The 24,417-nt window shown below is 48.7% G+C and overlaps 1 protein-coding gene across 1 annotated transcript; it reads right to left on the bottom strand.

The window, feature by feature from the left end:
* Window positions 1–24,331, bottom strand: tp53bp1 (tumor protein p53 binding protein, 1). Its single transcript, XM_060070803.1, has 28 exons — window positions 24,101–24,331; window positions 22,172–22,356; window positions 21,678–21,817; window positions 21,521–21,588; window positions 21,277–21,408; window positions 20,942–20,996; window positions 20,705–20,862; window positions 20,160–20,280; window positions 19,980–20,074; window positions 19,697–19,884; window positions 18,303–19,476; window positions 17,948–18,064; window positions 17,413–17,592; window positions 16,786–16,852; window positions 16,126–16,224; window positions 15,041–15,332; window positions 14,611–14,670; window positions 14,086–14,238; window positions 12,766–12,953; window positions 11,968–12,138; window positions 10,704–11,119; window positions 10,384–10,575; window positions 9,381–9,563; window positions 8,374–8,567; window positions 2,078–2,167; window positions 1,724–1,920; window positions 1,062–1,198; window positions 1–368 (listed from the first exon to the last, which is right to left on the bottom strand). Exons 2-28 carry the CDS (start codon window positions 22,349–22,351, stop codon window positions 148–150), a joined length of 5,268 nt encoding a protein of 1,755 aa, XP_059926786.1. The 5' UTR covers window positions 22,352–22,356; window positions 24,101–24,331; the 3' UTR covers window positions 1–147.
* Between the last annotated feature and the right edge of the window lie 86 nt (window positions 24,332–24,417).

The raw sequence follows: 24,417 nt of genomic DNA on the forward strand, positions 1-24,417 counted from the left end.
TGAAACCGTCTCGTTTTCTTTTATTTCATAAAAACCGACAGATTAAAATTATATACAACAGAGGCATGCAAGCATCGAAACAATTACTAAACATTCACCGCGATTAAAAGGCATCTACCCCCCCCCCCCCCACCCCTCAACGGGTCATTACGATGAGGTGGACGACGACAATGTTGTTGTCGTTGACGACGAGTAGTCATGTTGATACTGGGGCTTGCCGCGGTAGCCCAGCCGCTCGCCGCAGATCAGGCTCTGGATGAGCCACTCGGGAGACACCAGCGGCAGCTTCTGGGACGCAGCGCTCTTCTCCACCGGCAGGGGGCAGTCTCCGTCCGTCACCACCACATCGAATTTGCCCGCAGGGATGTCTGATAACGGAGGCAATGGACGACGTCAGCTATGAAGACAGTGTTGTAATCCAGCAGCACAATATGGGTTCACAATAAGTCATTGTTATTTAGGATACAAGTCACTAATGCTGCGATGTACACTTGTTCCAACTGTTAAGAATAGAATGGAGAAATGGTGTTTCACTCCTCAAACCTGAACTACTTTTCTTTTCTACTGTAGCCATTTACTGGTTGAATAAAAAAATCGTACCTAGAATGTTTCAAGAAGAGAATCCAAACCAATGCAGATCATTTTTAACTGTAAATCGTTTTATTCTGGTCCACTTTTATTCTGGTCCCCCCCCCCCCCCCCTTCTCCATTGTCGGAATGTGTTAAACAGTTGTCTGATCATGACATAGCTATAACTGTCTATTATAATCTAAAAAAAACTAAGCTTATGCCTAGTTGCCTAGTCATGCCTTTTGCAGCCTAAATCACTAAAGTCAATCAAAATGATCAACGTGAACCTTCACAAAACATGAATATCGTACTGTATATCTTAATAAATGTGTACAGTAGTTACGTAGATGTTAAGCTACTTTTGAGCTTTTGAAAAACAGCTAATGTCACTAGCATGAAAAACGCTTTTCCAAATAAAAAACATTGCTCTGAATACATTTCAGACATTGTGCATTGTGTGGTGTGCGTCTGTTTAGTGGTGGTCGTGGTACCGGAGCCGTCCTTCTCGGCCTGGTAGTGTCGGGCGGTCAGGGCTCCACTAAGGGTGAGCAGCTGGACCCACAGCTCCTCCGACTCCCCGAACACCAGCAGCACCTTCAGGGCCTCGAAGGGCTTGCAGCGCGGGTGCCTGGCAAGAGAAGAGCGGAAGGACTTTAATCATCCCGGACTGGAAACAAAGTTTCTAGTTTTACTACAGGGCAGTAACAAATGGAAATGGTACAGAAAACATTACTCATTTACATTTGGCAGAAGCTTTTATCCTAAGCGACTTACAATCAGTACATTTGGCAGAAGACAGAGAAACAACAATATATCACTGTCGGTACAGTAAGGATGTTCATAGAAACAAGTGCAGAGCACTTATAATTGCTAGGTTAACCCATTACCTGTATACAACAAACATAGCTAGGATACGAGGCTACACGATGCCAAGTACTATTTTTAAGTGCCAGGACACAAAAGACGCATTTAAGGCGTGCATTACTCATATGCACAATATGAGAAGCAATGTTGTTACCACACGATGTTCATGTAGATCGTTGAGGTAAACATTGACAGTGTATTCTACATTGGTGACATGAGTCATCTGAAATGTCAGTGATCTGATGAAGTGATGAACAACTCCATCTCCCACAAGCCACCCTGTTCTCACCATTCCACGATCTGTTCGTCGGGGCCCACACCAGCCGGCAGCAGGTAGTTCCTGTAGTTCAGCAGCTTGTTGTCCTTGCAGCAGTCGCGCACCCAGATGTGCGAGACGCAGGGCACGCCGCTGGCCACGCACAGCAGGTACTTCCTGGTGCGGCAGTGCTGGTCAGCGATCAGCAGGCTCTGGTAGGCCGCCTTGCACTGGAAGGAGACACCAGACGGGAGGCGGGAGTTCAACTAGAAACTCCCGCCTCCCTTTGGTATCGGGGGAAATCCCCCGATACAGAACAGACAACTTGGCCAACCGGCTTGAACTAGTCCACACTAGGGGACACAATACTAAGTCATTAGGGGTTACCTGTTCTTCGTTGAAGTCCAGGAGGACGAAACCTCCCCCTGCCTGCAGCTGAGACTCCGTGTAGCCTTTGTTATATGGAGCCGTCTGCACGTACTCTGTAGAAAAACACGGCAACACGTTCAAGATACAGCTAGACCGGTCTGCTGTAGTGCGGGAGTGTGACATGTCCTCCACAAACTCCAACAGTGACGTTTTGGGTAACCCATAGAGCTGCTTGATTATGGAAAAAAACATAGTCACGATTATTTTGGTCAATATTGAAATCACGATAATTCAACGATTTTTTTTTTGTTCAAAACATGATTTTTTCAGTATTTCAACAAAATGTCCCCTTAATTTAAAAAAAAATTCTAATAGAAAATGTTCAGATCGAAAATAATGTACAAGGGGGGGTCACGTCACGTGTCGATTTCTGGCTAGAAGACGTGTTTCCACTGAGCTCCCGCTCCCACTCGTCTTAAATTATATTTTATTTCAAGTTAGCGCTACCATTTCGGTAAAATTTTACAACAAATGAGGTCGAAACAGACGAAAATCAACACACAAGGAATGGCTACCTCTGCAACTGATAGCCAAAAATCGGGCTCGCCATTACTTTTCCGCCTCGGCGGGGCAGGTGAAGAGGAATCCTCCCCGACGATGAACACCGCAGCTCTGATTCGCGAGGTAACTCAAGACTTTGGCGACATGATGGAAGAGAAACTCTCCAAATTCAAGGAGACTTTGGAAAAAAAAATGAACTACGCTGGAAAGCCAATCAAAACGCATTACCGAGGATGTGGAGGATACAGGGGAGGCTCGATGAAGCAGAGAAGACAATTCAGTTGATGGCCAATGATATGGAGAACCGCAGCAGGAGGGAAAGCATTTGTGTTCTCAATCTGAAAGAAGGTACCGAGGGAAAAACCCTATCCACTTCTTCGAAGCTTGGCTGCCTACCGTGCTTGGTTTGGAAGCGACTCCCGGCGTTAAAAGCCGCATCAAAATTGACCGGGCGCACCGGAGCTTGGAGCCGCGGGGTGTGCGACCCCGCCCGGTGTTTATTAAGGTAAGGCCACACTCACGCCTGATTTCCACCGGGGACGTACGCGCAGCGGAACAGCTGCGAACTCTGCCCTGCGTCAATTTCCACCGGGCGCGTAACGGCAGCGTAGCGCTGCCTTGCGAGCCAGCCGTATTCACACGAGATCACGGGATAATCCTAAACCTAATGTTCTCACCATCCACTCCCAAAACTACTGCAATTAAATGCCAGGCTTTGTCCTTTCTGACATTGTCCTTATAAAAAGGATGATTTATTTCATACATTTTTTTATGTTGCTCCACTTCGACAATCAGTCTCTCGTCGTCCATGTTGCCGACCCTCTGATTGATTGACTGCTAGTCTGGCTGAGCGGAAATGGACAGCGTCTATACACTAATCCGGCGAAACAGGAAGTAAAGCAGCGCCGACATTGCTGAGTCGCTGGAATCAGGTGACTTAACGTTTTTTGCTTAGGAAGTAGCGTGTTGGTCCCCGTAGGCGGTTGTTGCTGATAATAATATAATTGTAGTGCGTATATACTGTGATTGTAGCCTAATTGAAGAGGGCGTCTAACCAATTCCGACGGGTGCGAAGTGTATAAATTATGATGGCAAGGCTGTACATGATCTGGGAAACTTGTTTGTTACATGAATTTATGTTGGATTCGTGGAAATGGACAAATGCATGTATATCGAGCTGCTTAACTACAAAAGAGATGGTTCATATCCCCCAGGTATTTCTAAGGAGCAGAAATATATCATTCGAAGGCGCTCCGCCCGTTTCCTACTAGATGGTAAGCCATGGTAATGATATGCCTACCTCAAAAACAATTCCCTGATCTCCTGCTCTTATCAATAGCTTATCAGAAAAAAAGGACGTGTTTCTTGTAGGCTACTGACAACAACCTTGTTTCAATAGGTGATACAATGTATAACATATCTTCGAAAAATGAAATGGAGGTGCGCAAGAATGTTCTGGTTGGCGCGGAGGAGGCCAATCCGATTTTTTTGGATTTTCATGACAGTGCTCATGGAGGCCACTGTGGAACCCAAAAAAACATATATTCAGTCACCGCCAGGTTTTAATGGCCTGGAATGGGGGTTGACTTGGATAAATGGGTAAATGGAATTATTTGATTGGAGTGTATAATATATTGAGCGTATCCATAGATTGTCTTGCTTCCTGGACTGCATTTCCCATGTCTGCTTTTGAACCATCAGGTTTCACAGTGTGCTAAATGCCAATACACCAGGCTCTCCATTAAAAAGGAGCCAGAATATATCCCAATCCATGTATGTACTAAGCCTTTAATTTGACTGAATAATTGTAAACAACAACCATGCATACCGTTTCTGGCCACCACCAGCACACAGGACCCGGTAATCCCAGAGGATGACGTTGGGCGCAGCCGTAAGTGATACATACCCGACAATGGCCTTTATTAAAAAACGCTGTTTGTTAAGGTTCCTTTGTGTTACAGGCATCATGAACGCATGGAAGGGCAATAAAAGCCATGTCATTCTGTCCAGAGTTGGGGCCTACAAGGTATTTTACCATGACGTCTTCCAGATGGGCCCTGGACAAGAGTTGGAGAGTGAGGTGCATATTCTTTGATTTTCAAAGGCACTATGGCTTCCTTTTTAATGTTGATGTAGGTAATAAATGCATATCTCAGTGTAATGGTGAGGCAGCATGGGGCATCTGCCTATAAATGCCTTCTAGGCATTGTGAATGACTGCCACCATTGGTTTCTTGTTGTAAGTATGTGACAAGGAAAGTAGTCCCCAGGAATTGACCCTAGATCAAAATTTTAATAGGCCTACATACTTTTATAATTCCATGACCATACATATTTTTTTTTTCCAAGGCCATGTATCCATCAGAAAAAATATGCATTCTTGCTGACTCTAGGAGAGTCGCCAGCAAAGAAAAAAAAGTGTTTGGAGACAACAAGGTAAACTAGCCTATATTTTCCCACACCAGTGACATTTGGTCACATTGTTGTTCATCTGTAACCGAATTGTTTACTAGTAACAACTTGCATAACTTTTCTTTAGAGCACTGATGAGAAAACTAGGTGTCAATGAGTCACGATGGAAATGTGACACTGGCTCATCCACTCCAAGAGGACACCACATCTTGCGGAGTGTTTGCTTTAAAAGTAGGCATGGCAAAAATTACATATCGATATGCTATATCACGTATTGGGGGACCTGTGAATTATGGGCTCAATCTCACACTTTCAGTTTGCTGAACACCTCCTGGAAGGGTCAAGCTCATTACCATTCCCAACATCAAACATATGACCTGAGGAGGGAAATAGCCACCACCATCATGACTGGATCTGGTAAGCACTTCAAATCTTTAAATCGACGCGCATTCCTCATAAGAGGATTGAACCCGCCTCATCAGCGTGTTGGTCGCGAGTGCTACCGCTACACCAAGTGGCTGGATTAGGGATAATATAACCTAACCCTGTTATTGTAGACTTTGCATCCCTTCCCGTGTCTCAAATTATTTAAAAAAGTTATCTTAATTCGTAGATGACTTGAGTGACTTTTGTCACTTCTGTGGGGAGGAAGACACCTTTGATAAAACGGAAAACGTTACTTGGGTAAGTAGCATTATACTGTAATATTGGCGCGCAGCCCCTATGAACCTGCACATATTTATAAATCAGCCTAATGCTGCCTTCTTTTCTTTTCAGATTGCGTGTGATGCCTGTCTGAGGTGGTTTCACACAGGGTGTGTCGGAAATCCAGCCATGGAGATGCCCGTTATGCATGCCTGCGTCCATTAAATAGGCTACTAGGGCTGGGCAAGTTGGCGCCCAATTAAGCGTTAACGCAATCTTGTTTTTTGTTTTTTTAGAGCTGTCAGTTAAACGCGTTATTAACGGCGTTAACGCAAACCAATTTTAACGGCGTTAATTTTTTTTAACGCGCGATTAACGCAAATTATTATTAAAATTAGACGCGGTCCATTTCCGCTCAGCCAGACTAGCAGTCATTATTAAAATTCCAAAAAAAAATATTTGGGCTCAAAACAAAGAAGCAGTAGCCTGACTGCTATGTTCAAGGCATATCTTTGTATGTTCATCGTTTAACTGCATTATAGGCTTTTTTTTGTACCGTCCTGTTTTGATCAGTATATGCCAATGTTGTTATCAATAAAAAAACATTTGCACAAGGCAAGCCGATGCACTTCTCCATGTTGATAAGAGCATTAAAATGGGAAAAATTAATGGGACAAAGAATTCAAGGGATATTTAGCATAGAAAAAAATAAAAAGATTAATCGCGATTAATCGTGAGTTAACTATGGCATTAATGCGATTAATCGTGATTAAATATTTTAATCGCTTGACAGCCCTATTTTTTTAACAAATGGACGCATTAAAGCGCGTTATGATTAAAGGTGACCTTGACAGGTGGTTTGATCTCCCGTTGTCCTGGATGGGTAGAATAAGTTTAATTAAGATGAATGTACTTCCCAGGATATTGTACTCCATGCGAATGCTGCCATTAAAGATCAATAGGAAAGTAATTTTGGGTATCGAACGATCTGTCGAAATTCATATGGCACGGAAAGAAAGCTAGAATAAAGATGAAGATATTGCAATCACCAATAGACGGGGGGTCATGCATTCCCTAATTTTCTATACTACAATTGGGCTTGTCACGGCCGTATAATATCAGGTTGGCTTAGATATTTTCTACATCAAAGGGAGCCTCCTTTGGATGCTTGGTGATGCGCCCCTCTTTCTATTTTCAGCCTTGCCTCCACTGCCTTAGGTGAACTCCCAGCAGAGGTTAAAAATAACTTTATTATGCTTGACACACTTAGGATTTGGAGTGATATCTCTAAACACATTGGCCGAAGAGAGTCTTCATCAGCGTTAAAACCTTTAACTAGGAACAAAGCTTTCACTCCAGGCATTGGGAGTGACCATTTTCGATGATTGGTTTTCAAAGGACCCAAGATTTGTTTCTGATTTATTTAAAGACGGTAATTTCATGTCATTCATTCAAATACAGAATAAGTTCCAAGTATCACGTAACCACTTCTTTGGTTTTCTCCAAGTGAGGCATTTTGTAAAATCGTATCTTAAATTACCGAATGATAAACCAATGTTAAGTCCTATTGAAAGCTTCCTTCGTAATTTAAATTTTAATGCCTTTAATGACAAGAAATGTCTTTCTCTCTTTTATGGAAAATTAATGCCTTTAACTCTGCTAATTCTGACAGAGCGAGGGACCTATGGGAAAAGGACTTGGAGCTTGAACTCAGCACGGGGGGCCTGGTCCAATGCGTTTATGTCTGCTAAGAAATATTTACATGCAACAGACTCCGGGAGAGTCAATATAGAATATTACACAGAATTCAGCGTACTCCTCACTTCCTACACAAAATTAATCCTGAGATCTCCCCCCTCTGTCTTAAGTGTATTAAAGAAATAGAAACCTACTACCACTGTATTTGGCATTGTCCTTTAATATCCAGATACTGGAATAATGTCGCTAGGGAGCTTAGTTCAATTTTTCACAAAAAAAATTGCATTGGACCCAGCTTTGTTCCTTCTGAGTATACCTACGGCACAGCTCACTCTACCCACCGGACAGTTGATTTTATTGTATAAAATTCTGCTTGTAGCAAGGCCTTGTATTCTGTTCCAGTGGATTCAGGAGAAGCCAACCTCGATTACACAATGGTACAGAGAAACATTTCGGGCTTTTCCTATGGAACGTCTTAGTGCTGTCTTGATTATCTTCCTAATGATCTTGTTGAGCTATTGCAGAAAGGACGCCCACACCTTGTTTTCACAAATAAATAGATTGTTTATTCTCTTCCCTTGCCATGACTCCATTGTAAAGAATGCTTATGATAGGATCCAAATATGTGTTGATGTATCCCATTTACTTTATGACTGAGGTAACTTGGCAAGATCTGTGCTGTGTTGTTCTTTGTTTGTTAACAAAAAAATCAATAAAACATCATTGGAAATTAATGTACAAGAGTACCAGATTTTCTATAAGACATTTAACAAATAAAATAAATGGATAGATTAAGATTGGTAAAATTGGTTTAAAGTTTTCTACTCGATTATATTCGTTTTTTAGATCTTTTGAAGCAGATTTGATTATTATTCACACAGCCCTTGTAACCCGTATAAGCTGGCCCGAGTCAGACCGATTGGACTCTGGGGCTGGGTGAGGCTCACCACACACTCTCGGGAGATCTCCTAGGTGGCACGTAGCGTGGACTTCGGCTAGCCACTCACCTTCGTCGTTGCCTGCAAGCTTGTTGGTGAGGCGGTCCGTCTCGGAGGAGGCGGTCAGCATGAAGGCGAAGCCCAGGAAGAGAGAGGCGTTCTGGGGCAGGGGCCCGTGCGTCCCCTCCATGTCCCCGGAGCCCACCGGCAGGTCCGTGCCGCTGCCCGACGTGTTGCACACGCCGAGGCGCTGAGCTGCAGAAGAGGAGGAACGGAAAACCAAAAACTTTAAAATGAAGAAAATCAAATTCAGATCTATGATATAAAAGATATGACTGGAAGAGCGGCGCAGAAAGTTAGAGTAAGCAAAGGAACACCGGTGCATAAGGAAGAAAAGCACGTTCACCCCACCACCCCCAATACCATCAGCATCACCATCACATCTACTTGTGGGCCATCACCGATGGTAGCAGCTACAAAACACTAGTTACCGGATGATCTTCAGTAGTACAGGATGGAGCCAGCAGCACGGGACGGACAGACTTACGGACGGACGGCATGTACCAGTCAAACGAGTCACGATGCACTACTCAACGTTATGGATTCTTTATTATCACCATTCACAGTCAGCTGATGTTTAGTAGCGCAAAAATAACACATTCAGCAAGTGCATGTCACTAGGTACCCATGTCAAAGTTTAAAAGGCTGATTTCATCAAGTTATGATTGAGTAAAATGTAAAAATAGGTTGTTTTAATTAGTATTTAAAAACAAGCTGTTAGATGCGTTATAAGACGTTTAAAAAACCATGTGTATTGATACATACATACATGATTAATGCATCCTCATAAAAGGCGGACCCTTAGTGGTGGTGTGTGTGTCAACTCAACCACCATCAGAAGTCCTTTGGGAGTAAAATATGGTAAAAAAAGATAAAAACAAAGTGGGGAAGCTTTGTCCAAAGTCGACAGTAAGATCCTGACGGTCGCGTCAAGAGTCGTGGCCAATGAGGGCGGGCTCAGCGCCAGAGGAGCATGCGATTGGACGGTTTAAATCGAGGCCTCTGTACCCGCTCTGCCCCCCCCGCCACCGCGGCGCCCCCTCTTGGCGGGGGTCCTCTCCTCCGTGGAGCTCATCAGCTTCCTCTTCCCGGAGGGCCCCGGGGTGTGGGGGTTGCCGGAGGAGATGGCCGTGGGGGTCCCCTGGCCCCCGGCGCCGCCCCTGCGCCTCCTCTTCCCCTCCACCAGGTTGTCTGCGGGAGAACGAGCAGAAGGTCAGATCCGGAGGCGTCTGGAGCCTGCTGGCATAGGCACAAGCTTAGGCACCCATGCTAAAGTTGACTAAAAAGAGGGAAAAAATATATAAATTACTATACTTATTCACCCTGTATTTTAAGAGAATATCTATTTATTTACGATACATTATTCATTCACAAAGAAAATTGGGGTCCTTATAGGTTGGATTTTTCCTCATGTTTAATCAAGGCATTAAGATCAGTTTCCAAAGATTATTTTTTATTCCTCTTTTTAGTCAACTTTAGCATAGGTGCCTCAACTTATGCCTACCACTGTATATTATGTAGGTATGGATGATTAACCAATCCATGGTGGCATCAAATATTATATTATATCTCTGTGACGCATTTGATATCTGCTTCTATTTCTCTTCCATATTTTTATGGCTTTTATGAGCCTTTGAGTTGGACATACCGCCCTCTAGTGGCAGAGGCTGGCCACCACAACACTACCAAGCTCATCACGCGCCAGTTAAAAAGAGCACCTATAAGTTTAACACCGCTGTTAATTCATGGCTTTTGAATGTTTGAACTACCCTTGAACAATGCGAGCAAGTGTCTTGCTCAAATAAACCTCGACACTCAGTTAGGAGGAGCCAGGGGTCGAACTAGCAACCTTCCGGTTACCAGCCAACCTGCTCAACCACCTTAGTTATGCCAACCCCTTATTATCAGACTTTTCACAACCCACAATTATCAGACTTGTTTTGATGACCCACAGTTGAGCGTAGCATCATCAGCAAGTGTTCCACAGTTTCCAACCCGCTGGAGGTCTCACCCAGGCTGATGTCGGAGGCCTTGGCCAGCGGGCTGGCGGGCTCGTAGGGCCCCAGGCTGTGCTGCTCCCTCAGCCGGTTGCCCTGCTCCAGGGACAGGATGACCGAGCTGCGGCTGTGCCACTGGCTCTGGCCCTCGCGCTCCACGCTGTAGTACAGCTCCTGGCCCTCTGTCTTGTGGCCCTTCACCACGCCTGAAAAAAACACGAGCGTTTAGGCAGGAGTCGAAGGCGGCGTCTCCCACTAGTGACGCACCAATGACCCCGGAGCTACGATTCAATGCCAGCTTCTTCTATGCCCTCCTCCTCCTCCTCCTCCTCACCCACGCTGAAGTACTCCTCCTCCAGCAGCGCCGTCACCTCCGTGCCCGCGGGCACGGGGTCGCACAGCAGGATGTCGCCGCCCGACACCTCGCACTCGTAGCCGTCGTCGAAGCGCAGGCCGAAGCGCCCCTCGCCCGCGTCCTTGGTGATGCGGCCCGGGTAGAAGTAGGCGTTGGACGACCACTTGGCGACCACGCGCAGCCCCACAAAGCTGCTGCCGCCGCCCGCCGAGCCGGCCAGCTCGGGGGACGACCGCAGCGAGTCCGAGAGGCTGGGCGGCGCGGCGTCCGGGGGGCTGACGGGGAGGCGCACGCGGGCGAAGGCCGGCGGCGGCTCCTCCTCCGAAGACGAGAGCTGATGCTGTCCCGGCGGCCCGGCGCCGGACACCCTCTGCATGGCGCTCCACGCCGCTCCCCTGGGGACGGACGGGGGCGAGACAGTGAGGGGAGGGGAGACTGGGTAGCCCCGCCCATTCTGCCGGCGATTTGAGTTCGCCCTGCAGAAGGGTCTGGAGAAGAGCAAGGCATTTCTTTCTAGTTCCGATACGTTTTTTGCGGGGGGCCAATCGCCAAGCTGGCTTCTCCCCCTGGCGCGCTATTGGCTGGTTTAACACAATGACGACAGGGAAGCGACGGCAAGCAGCCAATTGCGTACAGAGTCATTTGAACTAGGCCCGTCGATCACGCCTCTTGTGCTGAAGAAAATGACAGCAGCTTCCCCAGACCAACGTGCAATCTACGATGTGGCGTGGTCTGGCAATAGCCCGGCAGGGGAGGGGAGACGGAAAGGGAACACGAGAGAGAGAGAGAGAGAGAGAGAGAGAGAGAGAGAGAGAGAGAGAGAGAGAGAGAGAGAGAGAGAGAGAGAGAGAGAGAGAGAGAGAGAGAGAGAGAGAGAGAGAGAGAGAGAGAGAGAGAGAGAGAGAGAGAGAGAGAGAGAGAGAGAGAGAGAGAGAGAGAGAGAGAGAGAGAGAGAGAGAGAGAGAGAGAGAGAGAGAGAGAGAGAGAGAGAGAGAGAGAGAGAGAGAGAGAGAGAGAGAGAGAGAGAAAACTAGATGCAGGCAGAATGAGCTCCGACTACAGACATTGGCGACGTCAACCGAACACTGAGATCAGTACAAACAGGGATCAGGGAGAAGAGAGGAAAAAAACGCAAGAGGAAAAAGAGAAACAGTTCCCTGGTCTCTAAAGCGGGGGGGACTATGTGCTCGGTGGGAAGAGGGGTGTGCAGGGAAAGGCCCTCGGGGGTGGGGGGAGAACTCACCTGGTCAGGGAGGCGCGGGACGGTGGCCGGCCCCTCCTCGCCCTTCCTCTGGAGGGTAGCGGGACCAGGGCTGGGGCCAGCGGAGGGCCTTCGCCGCGGTCCCTCTGTGCAGCCGACCCCGCCCTCTGACCCCTCTGGCCCCGGGGCCGTGGCCCGCCTCCCCTTCTGGGGCTGGGACGCACGGAGCCACACGTGTCGGACAAGGCGTCGATTCTAGGGCCACTGCCAGCACTACTCGACACAGGCTACGCCCTCGGTTCTCACAGGAGAAGGGCTGATCCTCTCCCAGACTCAGGGGAAGGTTTGGGATCGGTATTCCCGTGGGGACAGGTTGGTTGTCTAGCTCGACAAGTGATCCTGGTCACACATTTGTTGTATGTACACAAGTAAAAGTTTAAAAAGGAAGTTGAGCCAAAAGGCCATATACCAACAAACATGGTACTTGTGTAAAATAAACAAACTTGGAAAAAGACGAACCCGAATCAATGAATCCATTTTTTTTTTTTTAAACCTGTGCAAGAACCCTGGTGCTAAAGCCAGACGGCTGACTGGTAGTGACCCTAGATTCACGCCTAACCCGCCTTCAGAACCCCCCAAAAAGTGAGGCTTTAGGGATTAGCACCTCGTGTTAACAGAAGAAGAAGTGGTTAGAAAGTCAGAGACAAGAGAGACGGACGACAGACGTCGACATGCAGAGTTCGGGATAAAGACAAGATCGACAGACGTCAACATCTACAGGACACACTGGACCGGGTGTTGTGTGGGTGAGGAGCTGCGGGTGTTCTGGGGGCCGTTTACCTGGAGGCCCGGCCACCCCTGCTGGGGGGCATGGCGAAGGTGCCGCCGCTGCCCGTGGTGCCCCCCGAGAGCTTAGAGGACAGGGAGCTGACGTCGCCCAGGTCCCCCGACGTCATGGAGCTGACCGTGCGGCAGGGGGAGAGGTCGCTGTCCAGCACCTGGCAGTCCACCACGGGCTCCTCGTTCTCCTGGCACACAGCGCAGGCTCACGGTGACACTTCACATTTGGGCGTTTTGAAGACGCATTTAGCGGAAGTACATTTGACAGAAGAAAGAGAAACAGCGAGAGATCGCTGTCGGTGCAGTAAGGATGTTCATGGAACCACTTGCCAAGCCATAACAATGGTGAGGTTAATGGTTAGGCCCCCACCCATTTTTTTTTTTTTATAGTTCCAGGACATACGAAATACAATAATGCTAGAAGGCTTTTGGACATATTTTTTTAATTAAATCGAATCACGATGAAACCTTTTAGAAAGGTGTAGGTTTAATTGAACTAATTCAACTGTTTTTACCGTTTCTCCCTCAGCCTTAGTCCTTCATGGATATACGCCTGAACGAGCAAGCACACTCCAGTATAAATATTGTGAACGTTTCTGGTTGCCTCACTAGTGCACACACACCGCCCCCACGTCGGCTGGCTCTGAAGCAGATAAGCCTGCGATACGTTGTTACGGTTACAGACGGAGGGAGAGGTGCGAACCCGTCAGCAGCACACATCACTCAGCCGAACGCTGCCCCTTTGACCCCTCCTTTAGTCAGAATCATTCTGCGATGCTGTGACCACAGTGCTATGGGTGGGCGGTGGGGCTCTTACGCAATCACCTCAGCACAATCAGCCACGAATGCGAGACGGCAGAAATAAAATAACGACCGAGCTGCAGAGCTTTCAGAAGCCAAGCTTCAGACAGAAACACCCATGACATGTTTCCGTTACCCATCTGTCACTTCTTTCACAACAGAATGGTGTCTTTTCTGTCATAGTGGGAGTATCGCATCCTAGGGCCTACTAGGGCTGTACGATATATTGTTTTCCTATCGAAATCGCGATACGCGCTTGTGCGATATTCGTATCGCTGGACGTGCTATAACAAAATATATATCGATCGTTTTTTTAGTCTGGTACATATTTTCCTCAGATTTAAGGGTTCACGCTTGGATACACAGAGTTTGTTGCTTGGGAGGGACATGCAGGCTCTGCATGCACAGCGAACCACCGAATGCCTGATCTCTTTTGGTCATATCACAATACGTGTCGCAGAAAGACAACTTTCACTGCATACTATGGATGAGACAGTTGAAACAGGAAGTGGTCGTTACCTCGGTGACCTTGCGATCCACCTCCTTGCCGTCCTCGTAGTACACGTCTGTGATGATGCGGGTGACGGTGGTCCGCACTTCCTGGGTGGTGCGCACGTGTCTGCGGTGGGAGGGGGCCGCGGCCCGTTGGAAGGGGGGGGACTCCGCGTAGGACTGATCGATTATGGGAAAAATCATAATCACGATTATTTTGGTCAATATTGAAATCACGACTATTCAAACGATTATTTTTGAGGTTGAAAACATGTTCAGTATGTCTCTGTTTTCTTTTTTGTAACAGAGAACTTTGAAATTTCGCTTTAAAGAAATACACAAAATGGTCAAAAAGAAAATGTTCCAATCCAAAATGATATACAGATACAGTATGTATCCAGCTGTTCTTCCCTTTCTATAAAACATTAAAAAAAAAAAAAAAAAAAAATAGCTATAAATAAAAATAATTTAAAAAAAAAGCTTTTAATGAGCTTTCCTATAGATCATAGACTGCTGAACATTCCCATCCCTTTAAAAGACGTTGTTGTTTACCCTGCCCGTAGGGGAGCGAAGGAGTGGTCCGTCGAAGCTGGTCTGCTGAGAGATCGTCCTCTTGAGTCCAGACAGACAGACAGACAGACAGACAGACAGGCAGACAGACAGACAGACAGACAGACAGACAGACAGACAGACAGACAGACAGACAGACAGACAGACAGACAGACAGACAGACAGACAGACAGACAGACAGGCAGACAGACAGACAGACAGACAGACAGACAGACAGACAGACAGACAGACAGACAGACAGACAGACAGACAGACAGACAGACAGACAGACAGACAGACAGACAGACAGACAGACAGAAATCAATGTCAATCAATACATAATGTGCATAAGTCCTCTTTGTGCTGCGGGACTAAGCATAGAGCAGTAAGCACCAACTGGACGGAAAGCGAAAGGGAATGTGAAACCACTGACCTTGCTGGACGGAGTGCGGAAGGCGGCGTTGTCGAAGCGGCTCTGCGGGGTTCCGGCGGTCCTGAGCGCGGCCCCCGGCCGGTGCGGCGTGGAGGGCCCCGGGGTGTGGCCGGGGCCCTCCCCGGCTGCTGCGACACCGCCCGCCTTGGGGTCGGTGTCCGCTCTGGCCAGCGGGTCGGCCAGCGCTTCCTGACTCGGGCACGAGGACGGCTCTGATTGGCTGTTGGGGAGGCTGTTGCAGCCCAGTGAAGAGGACTGGGAGCTCCTCAGTTGGGAGGTAAGGATGTCAGACCTGGGGGGGGGGGGGGGGGGGGGGGGGGGGGGGAACGGTACACGTCAAGACTTCATTGAAGTACAAATGTAATAATTTATGCAAACTTTAAAAAATCGTAGTGATCTAACTAAGTAATCTTAGTTTGTGAAGTCTTTTACACAGGATGTTCAGTCAATGTGATCCTGAGGTATCAGGATTCAAATTAAAACCTCACAGATTAAACTTCATCACTCGTGTGACAAGGGTCCCTGCTCCTCCTGCCAAAATGTACTTTTGATGTCAACCCACGGAGCAATCTCCTCACAAGAGGATTAACATTAGTTTAAAATAGCCCTGCGTTCTATCTCCAGAAAAAAAAGTAGGTCTCCCTCTTCCTCTTGCACATGGATACACACAACCACGTGCGCACACACACACACAGACACACACACACACACACACCTACTTCTTGCAACCAAGTAATATGCCAAAAGGGAGAACCATTTATACATGAAGTGAATCCGTAGGAATATTCTATGGCTTGAATCTTTCCTTTTAGCTTTTATGTCAAGTTACGGTAAAACCTTGATGCAAAAATGAAAACGCTTGCACATAAGAGAAATGTGGACAACAATAAACTGCATCAAAAAACTGAAGAATCAATCAGAGTCTAATCAAATCAGACTTTTTGCCACCGACGACAGCATTGTGTCGTCATCATTCTCAGACAAAGATACTGATGTGTGGAGAGACAAACCGACATGGCGTGTGTTCCCAGGGACCCGTAGCTTCCCCCACAGACCTTGGGGCAGTGGGGAGCGGCACTACTGACCTGGTGGAGGGGGTGGTGGTGGTGGTGGTGAGGCGAGCCTCCTCCTCCGTCGCCCCCACCTGCCTGTGGACCTGTCTGACGCGACTGAACACGGACGAGCTGCACAACAATAAAAACAACAACGAAAACATGGGACTTTTTTCTACATGCATTTATTGGACGCATCGGCCAATCACTTTCACGTTCAAACATAGGCCTTTTCAGAAGATTCTAAATAATTACAGCGGGTTAACAAGGTGGCTCTCCATTTAACTAATAATTCTGTACTCCCTTGCTGGTTGAATCGTGGCATCGTTCGTTTTTAATATAGAACAATAAAATACAGGCCTAGGACAGTGAATCTCGTTGTTTGTGTGACTATGTTATTGCAGTGCAGTAACCCCCCCCCGCCGCCCCCGCCGACCCATTCAATCCTATTTGAGGAGTCCACACTCTTCTCAAATTGCGGTCCAATCATTTGCAGGATGTGACATTTCCATCTCGGCACTTATGCCCACGCTGACAACGCCTGATCGGCTCTGGGAGAAATAGAGTGCTCCACCAGCGAGCCAAAAAGAACGCCACATTCATTTCCAGATGAATTGAGACGCGTCTCCACCCCCACCCCTAAACACACATTCTTACATCCAATTGTTATGCATAGAAATAACAGCAGGTTACCTGGCAACGGCCTTGGCAACAGTGGTAACCGTGACGACAGATGCGTCCTCTTCCGATAGTGAGGGCTCTGGGGAGGAGGAGTGAGACATTAGTGCGAGGCTGGGAGTGAACAGGGGAGTGACTGCGCGGTCAGGAACACAGGCTTAAGGCTGCGCCAACCGTTTGGTATTGCATGACACAAAATAGGGCTGCACGATTATGACACGAGTGGCGATTGGGATTATTTTTTGATCCATCTTGTTATTGAGATTATTTATTGGGGTTGATTTATGGTTATCGATTCACTTGATATTCTAGGGCTCCTAATGTATATAGAAACAATAAAAATCAAGCAATTGCTGCCAAAGCAATGTTACATAATTATTTGTATTTTTTTTTACTAAATAAATTGCGACCTATAACGATTATCTAGTTGCAGCGTTCAACATAGCGATTCCGAATAATAGTCAATTCATTGTGCGGCCCTGCGGTGATTGTCCTCCGTCTCCCCTTGTGTTGCAGGGGTAATCCAAACAACCGCGTGTCTCTGGCTGCTCTCTGTTCCCCGTGTCCCCCCCCCCTTCCCGGGCCGGGCCCCTTACTCTGCCCCAGCCGGGCCCCTTACTCTGCCCCAGCCGGGCCCCTTACTCTGCAGGCTGAAGCGCTCCGAGCTGCCCTCCTCCACCGGGGTCACCAGCCTCATCCGCAGACTCAGCTTGCCCCCCTCCTTCTCCGGCCCCTCCTCCCCGCTCTCCTCGGCCACGATGTCGCTGGTCGCCGCGGAGACGTCGCCCACCGCGGGGGGCTTCTCTGAAAACGAGTTGATCTCTGGAGAACACGGGGCAGCGGTCAACAGCGAGCCGGCATCCGGCTGTACTCGGTTTAGTCGGGGTGATGGTTCAGTGCACAGCGCTGAACGGGTGGGGGGCGCCCCGCCCGTCTCCCCCCTCAGTCTGCCTCACCCCCCCCCTTCACGATGTTCAGTGCATCGTTTAACGGTAATATCCGCCTCGCGGTTTTCAGGCCAATAGGCTATGTCAAAATATGGAGGATTTGGTAAAAGGGTTTGCACTTCAAAAGTAGCTTCGCCCTGAATAAATTCTATATTTTTTGGAATCAAGGGCGAATTACATTTTGATGCAAAATCTCTACACGTTTATCAGAAAAATCATAAAAGACCCACCAATGGGAGTGCTGTGTCGAGGCGTCTGCTTCAGCTGGTTGACCAGAGGGGGAGTGGCTACAACAGCTGGTCCAATCAGATCCCCCTCTTTAGGAAGGGTGAAGTTGAATGGAATTTCTACAAAAAAAAAGAGTTTGGTCACCAAAAATATATAATTCAAGTATTGAAGCATTGAGACAAAATGCAGAGCCCTTCAGAAAAAAACAATCATGAATTATTATAGATGGTATATTTAAAGTGTTTTTCTCCGTCTCTAGCTGCCGTTTCATTAGCGGTAGTAACCAATGCCTACAAACAGTTGTTACACAATGCTGCATACTTTTAGAGAAGCGTAACCCGGTCTTTGACCTCTTACCTCCAGAGCTGTCACTCAAGCTCTTGTCTTTGGGGCCGTCTGCCTCAGGCCCCGCCCTATCCTTCTGGGACAGCCTATCAGGAGTCACCTGCGAGTCGTTGGTCTGAGGATGCACCCTGTGGCCATTGGTGGAGACTTTGCTGCAGGCGGGCTGGGAGCCCGCGCTCTTGGACTGCTGCGACGCCTGGGAATGTCTTTCACTCAACTTCTGGAGGCCATCAGTGACACCTTCGTCTTTCCCGCCCCGACTCTCCTCCTCCTCCTCCATTGGCTCAGGGGAGGGCAGCTGGCTCTGGGAGAGCGCCAGGCCCAGCGCCGAGCCGTCCCGCCCGATGGTGACCTCCTCTTCCTCCATCGACTCTTCCTCCTCCTCCTCCTCCTCACCACCACCACTGAGGGTCTCTCTGTTATTTTGCCGGTTGTTGCTGGGGGCCCCGTCCTGCCGGCTCGACGGCAGGGGAGGAGTCTTCACAGCGGCGGCTGCCCTTGGCTCTGCGGCGTTCCCTGGACCCTTCGCTACATTCACACCGTCGGCCGCCTGAGGCAGCGCGGGCTGGGCGGACACGGTACGAGGCGTGGCGTTCAGGGGCCGCCCGGCGGCCGCCCCGGAGTCCGCCGCCGGCCGAGGGCGAGGCCCGCTCTCCTCTTTGGTCCCGCGGCCGCCCTCGGCTACATTCACGCTCCCCACCGCCGCCCTCGCCGGAGCGTCGGACTTCCGCGAGGGACGGGAGTCGTCCTCGCCGGCCGCTCGATCGAGGCTCCGCCTTTGAGACCCGGCGGGGACGACGTCGGGACCGGCGGCGGCGGTGGCGGTGACGGCGGCTTTGCGCTGGGAGGACGCAGCGGCGCCGTGGTCGCTTCCCTGACTGCAGCGGACGGACTGGGACTCGTCCACGCAGAGCGGCTCCTCGATCTGCGTGGCCTGGCTGTCCTCCTCCTCCTCCTCTTCCTCCTCCGGCGGCGGCGGCGGCGGCGGCTGGTCCACGGCGCTCTGCGTGTTCACCGTGAGCTGCAGGGCCAGCGTGAAGGCGGGCGGCTCCGGGGCCGGGGGGGGCTTGTCGCGGGGCAGAGAGGGGGACGGAGGGGCGGCCTTGGCGGCGCCTTGTGGTTCCTGAGACGCCGCGACGGCGGAGCAGCTCCCGCCCTCCGGACTGGGCGTAGGGGCGAACACATCCTGTATGAAACACACACACACACACACACACACACACACACACACACACACACACACACACACACACACACACACACACACACACACACACACACACACACACACACACAATGAGATGTCAAATAGTTCCTTTCTGACCTGTCCAATTAGTCTAGACTATGATGTGTGACGAGAGATTAAAAGGGCCATTTTGACGAATATAGCGGGAATGGAAACCTACGTGAGAGAATTCCGGCTGGGACGGCATCGACAGGGTCCTATCCAAAACAAAACTGGGGGAATTCTGGGACAGAGGCGTGGAGGCTTTGGGCAGGGGCTTGGAGAAGGCTGCTATCTGCGAGGGCCCGCCCTCCCTCTCCATCGATTGGTCCTCTGGAGGCTGAGACGTATCCATTGGCTCGTCTGCATCTGGTGAAATCCAAGACCCGTTAAGTGCCTTTCCATAATCCCACAGTTGTTATTCGTTCAAACTCAACGCTCATCCACGCAAGCTTTGCCGTTACCCATGTTGCACTCTGGGTTGGTCGGAGAGTTGGGGACGATGAGAGGAGCTTGGCTGAAGTGGTCCGGCGTGGGCGCAACGCAGTCCGTGGAGTTCCTGGGCGTCACAACAGATCAACTATTAAGACGATTCCTTTGCATGCTGCAGTACATCTACGGGACACAAGAGGCGTGTGGCTTACTGGGACAAGGTCTCCTGCACCAGGGTGCCCTGGCCAGAGAAATGCAACAGCCCCAGAGTGTGGGCGGGCGTCAGGGTGGGATGCGTCTGGTTGTCCGCCACGGTGCTGTCTACCGCGGTCCCTGTGACACAACAAGAAACCACATTTGAGTTTGTTTACTTCGTTCACATCAAGGTGTGCAAAGGGTTAAATGGACGAAGGGAACGTCTTTGCCTCGCCGCACGAAGAATGACTTTCTTGGATGATGTTAGCGGTTAAATATGGAAAACCGTGTAGAGCTTCTACCTCACTCTAAGATATACATTAACAATTACGGCATTTAGCGGACGCTTGTATCTAAAGCGACTTACACCAAGTACATTCGTCAGAAGACGAGAAACAATCTATCGCTGTCGATACACTAAGGGTGTCTGTCTACTATGTCTACTTCCGTAATATAATCACACATTCGCACGTCGGTCCGCACTAAAACACAAACGCCGCCAACCCTTATAGCTCTAGGCTTCAGGGCCCATGTCACGGTGCTCTGGGGCCCATGGACTCACCCGTCTTCTCAGCATCAAACATGTCCTCTTGCGACGACTCATCGTCGCCATGGGAACCAGTAACCGACCGGCCCTGGGAGTGGAGCAGAGCCTGGGCTCTCAGCGCTCGGTCCGTCTGTCCACAGGGCTCCGATGAGCTGCTGGAGCTCACCTCCGACCTGCGGGAGGAACCGAGGCCCTGCTTTAGACGGGCGTCACTTTCAAGAAGAAAAAAACGTGTGAATTGTCGACCTGTACCGTGCTGATTTGAGGTCTTGATCTGCCGAACCCCCCGTGCCTATCTTTTGGTCCGCTAGGTGGCAAAACAAAAGTTGTTGATATGAGTTAACTGTACTTACTGAGTACAGACACAGAGAGATAGAGAGATATAAATAGTAAGCGAAAGAGAGAGATACAAGAAGGCCACTGAACGCTGAGTATCAGCAGGAATGTCATGACTCATGTGCATGGCAAATATACTACACTCAATCCCATTTCACCCAATGTAATCATAACATGTCTGTTTACATTCATATACGCTGCGATTAGTGCGGCACGTTTAGTATGAAACCATGCATAGAGAGCCGGGCCACCTTGCTGGCTGTGCCTCTCCTGCTCTGTCTGAGAAAGGACCGCCTCCTTGTCCTGCTGCTGACTGTCTCTCCCCCCAGCTCCCGGGCCCTGGCTCTCAGAGAGCTCCAGACCAGCAAACTGAGACTGCCCCTCTGAAACAAACACAAAATACGTTTTCAATATCCAGGCAACCAACAATTTTGTCATCATTGGAAGAACCACATTGTTAATTCTTCCCCTCAATGAGCATGAGTTAGCGGTCACCTTCGGGCTGAGGGCAGTGGGTGGTGGAATCAGCCCCAGAGTCCATGTTGACGACCACTGACGGACACCTACGAGACAACGAGGCAGAAGAACCCTCTAATGTAGCGGTTGGTGCAGTCATGAGCTAATGCCAAACCCCCGTGTGTGTGACACATACTTTGCCTTGTTTGGAAGAGGGCAGATGTTAATGACTTGACTCTCCTCTTCGAGGGCTGGACCACAATTGCTCGGGGCTACCTCTGATTGGCTGTCGGTTGTCTGAGAGCATCTGCTTCCTGCCGGTGAAGCGATCAGTTCCTGGAAGTGTAGTAATCAATACATTAATATACCGCTGACCTCATGGACCAGTAAATGAAAACTTGTTTTCACTTAATATATTTATTAAAAAGGTTATCATTGTGTAGGGACAAGATTATGAAAAAGGATTACAAAAGGCAATCTGAGCTAGAACAGGTAGGATTATGGTATACTATATTCATGACAGTATGGATAATATTATAAGACATCTGGCAGGTTGTTATACGTTATAACAATATGCCAAATTGCCATAGTATGGTTCAATTTCTGTGGGTTTCTTTCTGTGGGCAATCAATGATATTCGTGCATGTTTTTAGTCAATGGTGAACACCAGTGCAGTGTGTGGAGACTTACCAGAACAGGACTGTGGGCCGCGGGCTGCAGGTGGGACAGTCTGCGGGACAGCAGAGCACGGTAGCTGCTTTCTGGGTCGTCCTCTAGGGCAACACCGTCGGGCTGGGAGTCTTCCACGATCAGGCACGGGTTCTCGTGCAGAGGTAAACTTGATTCCAGTTCTCTTCCGCCTGGATCCATGAGCACTGATGATCACACAAAACAAAGCTCGGGTGATCATGCGAGATGCGGCCAGCCGAAGATCAGCGCGTTAAACAGTGTGTAATAAAGTGGGCGGCCGTTCATTGCAGTATAAACAGCTTCTGGATCCAGGAATGCGATGTATTTTGTGCTAAACCTAGCAACCTAGCTCCACTTACACAGATGCCCCACGGTATGCAAGCTCCGCCTTGCAAGGAGGCGTCAGATAAAAACAAAGAGGACGCCTGTTGGCAGCATGTTCAAATAGCACTTCCTACCTATTCACGCATGCGCAATGTATAATAATAATATAATAAATGCTAAAATAATTGGGACAATATTCTACTACCTTGCGGTGAGCGAGCTAAGTACTCCTGCAGAAGTACCCAATGCACACACACACGCGCACACACACACACACACACACACACACACACACACACACACACACACACACACACACACACACACACACACACACACACACACACACACACACACACACACACACACACACACACACACACAAACACACGCACACACACAAACATACGCACACGCTCACGCCCCTTTCGTACCCGGCGCGGCAAAACGAGTGGAGAGATCTGATTGGTCAAGCGGTGAAGGTGACGTCAGAAGCACTGTACAATCCCCCATCACTTGGGTGTTTAAGTTATTGAAAAAAGGTCTCTGTATTCAGAATCTGCGGAGGCACAGCATAGGCCTCATATTGACAACATTGGTTATTTAGGACACACATTATCCTATTAAAGTTAGTCCACAGTGTAGCCTATGCTTGACACACTGTGTAGAATAGTTTGTCACTCATTCAAATATGCTTACCAGGCCAAGGCCTCTGTATCCTATAGGATTCTTCCATATCGTAGTTTATTACAAAAGTAAGGTCTATAATTAGTGAGGCCTATTACATAATGCAAAATGCTTCATTTGAATTTTGCATGCTATATAAAGACTAATCTTAATAATCCGACAAATGCACAACAGATTGTACAGCAGTTGCATTATACACATTTTAACGACCCAATACTGCGGGCTCATTTCTTCGGGGCCTACTTGTTGGAACTTGTAAAGACCTTCCTCATGTCCACCTCGCAAAACAGAAAGTCCTTTAAATTAACCAACGGGTTAAGCTGTCTCCTATAGGCTATACACAAAACAACCATACATAGTCGAACCCTTCTCCACACCCATCTTAATTCATCCCTTGTTTCGATGGGTTGATAACGCTGGCATCATCTTCATCTCCAAATGCGTGTCACCATACGGGATTCGGGGACACTTGTTAGCCTCCCCTCCTCCCTACAGGGTGGCCTGAACTATCCAGGGCGTATCTGCCTTCAGAGCTGCCGAGTGGTGTCCTTGACTGTAGTAGACATCACCTTAATGCTATAGTAGTGCAATCGGGAGAGTCATTCTATGCACGATCGTAGCTCATATTGTAGCCTATTGCCAGGTAAACATTTCGATTGCATGATGTGCCATAGCCTCCAAGGCTAGTAAAGGCTGCCAGGGGGTGCAAAGTTGCCCGCAGCTGCGTGGCAGCGTCGTCATATCTGCAGGTTATGCTGACACTCAAATTAAAGAAATGCGCAGCAGCCATTACTATCCAATATATCTAATGCTAACCTCATCGGCCCGAGTCGATGATCTGCAACGATCACGTCATTCTGTGGGATCTTAAACCCATACATTTTCATGCAACACAGGCGGTATACATTATGGATTTACCTTTTTTAAACGGAGTGATGCACGTCTGGATTTTCAAACGAATTCCACCGGTCCCTTTAGTTGCAGAAGATGCACGTCCAACATCGCGTACTCCTTCCTTGCATCTGTTTTACTGGGAGCAGGGGTGTGGGACACACGCATGGCACGTACAGATGCAATGGCATTTATTATGGGGATCACAGGCTGCTTGGTGTTAGCTGTACCCCGTCGTGCCAAGCGACGACTTAAGCGACAGTACAGGGGAAGCATCAGAAACCCCCTGGATCTTTACTTTCCTTTTCTTTTTCCGTTTGATAGTCAGTATGCAATAAAGATAA

The sequence above is a fragment of the Gadus macrocephalus genome, chromosome 14 (genome assembly GCF_031168955.1).
Source record: "Gadus macrocephalus chromosome 14, ASM3116895v1".
NCBI classification, from domain to species: Eukaryota; Metazoa; Chordata; class Actinopteri; order Gadiformes; family Gadidae; genus Gadus; species Gadus macrocephalus.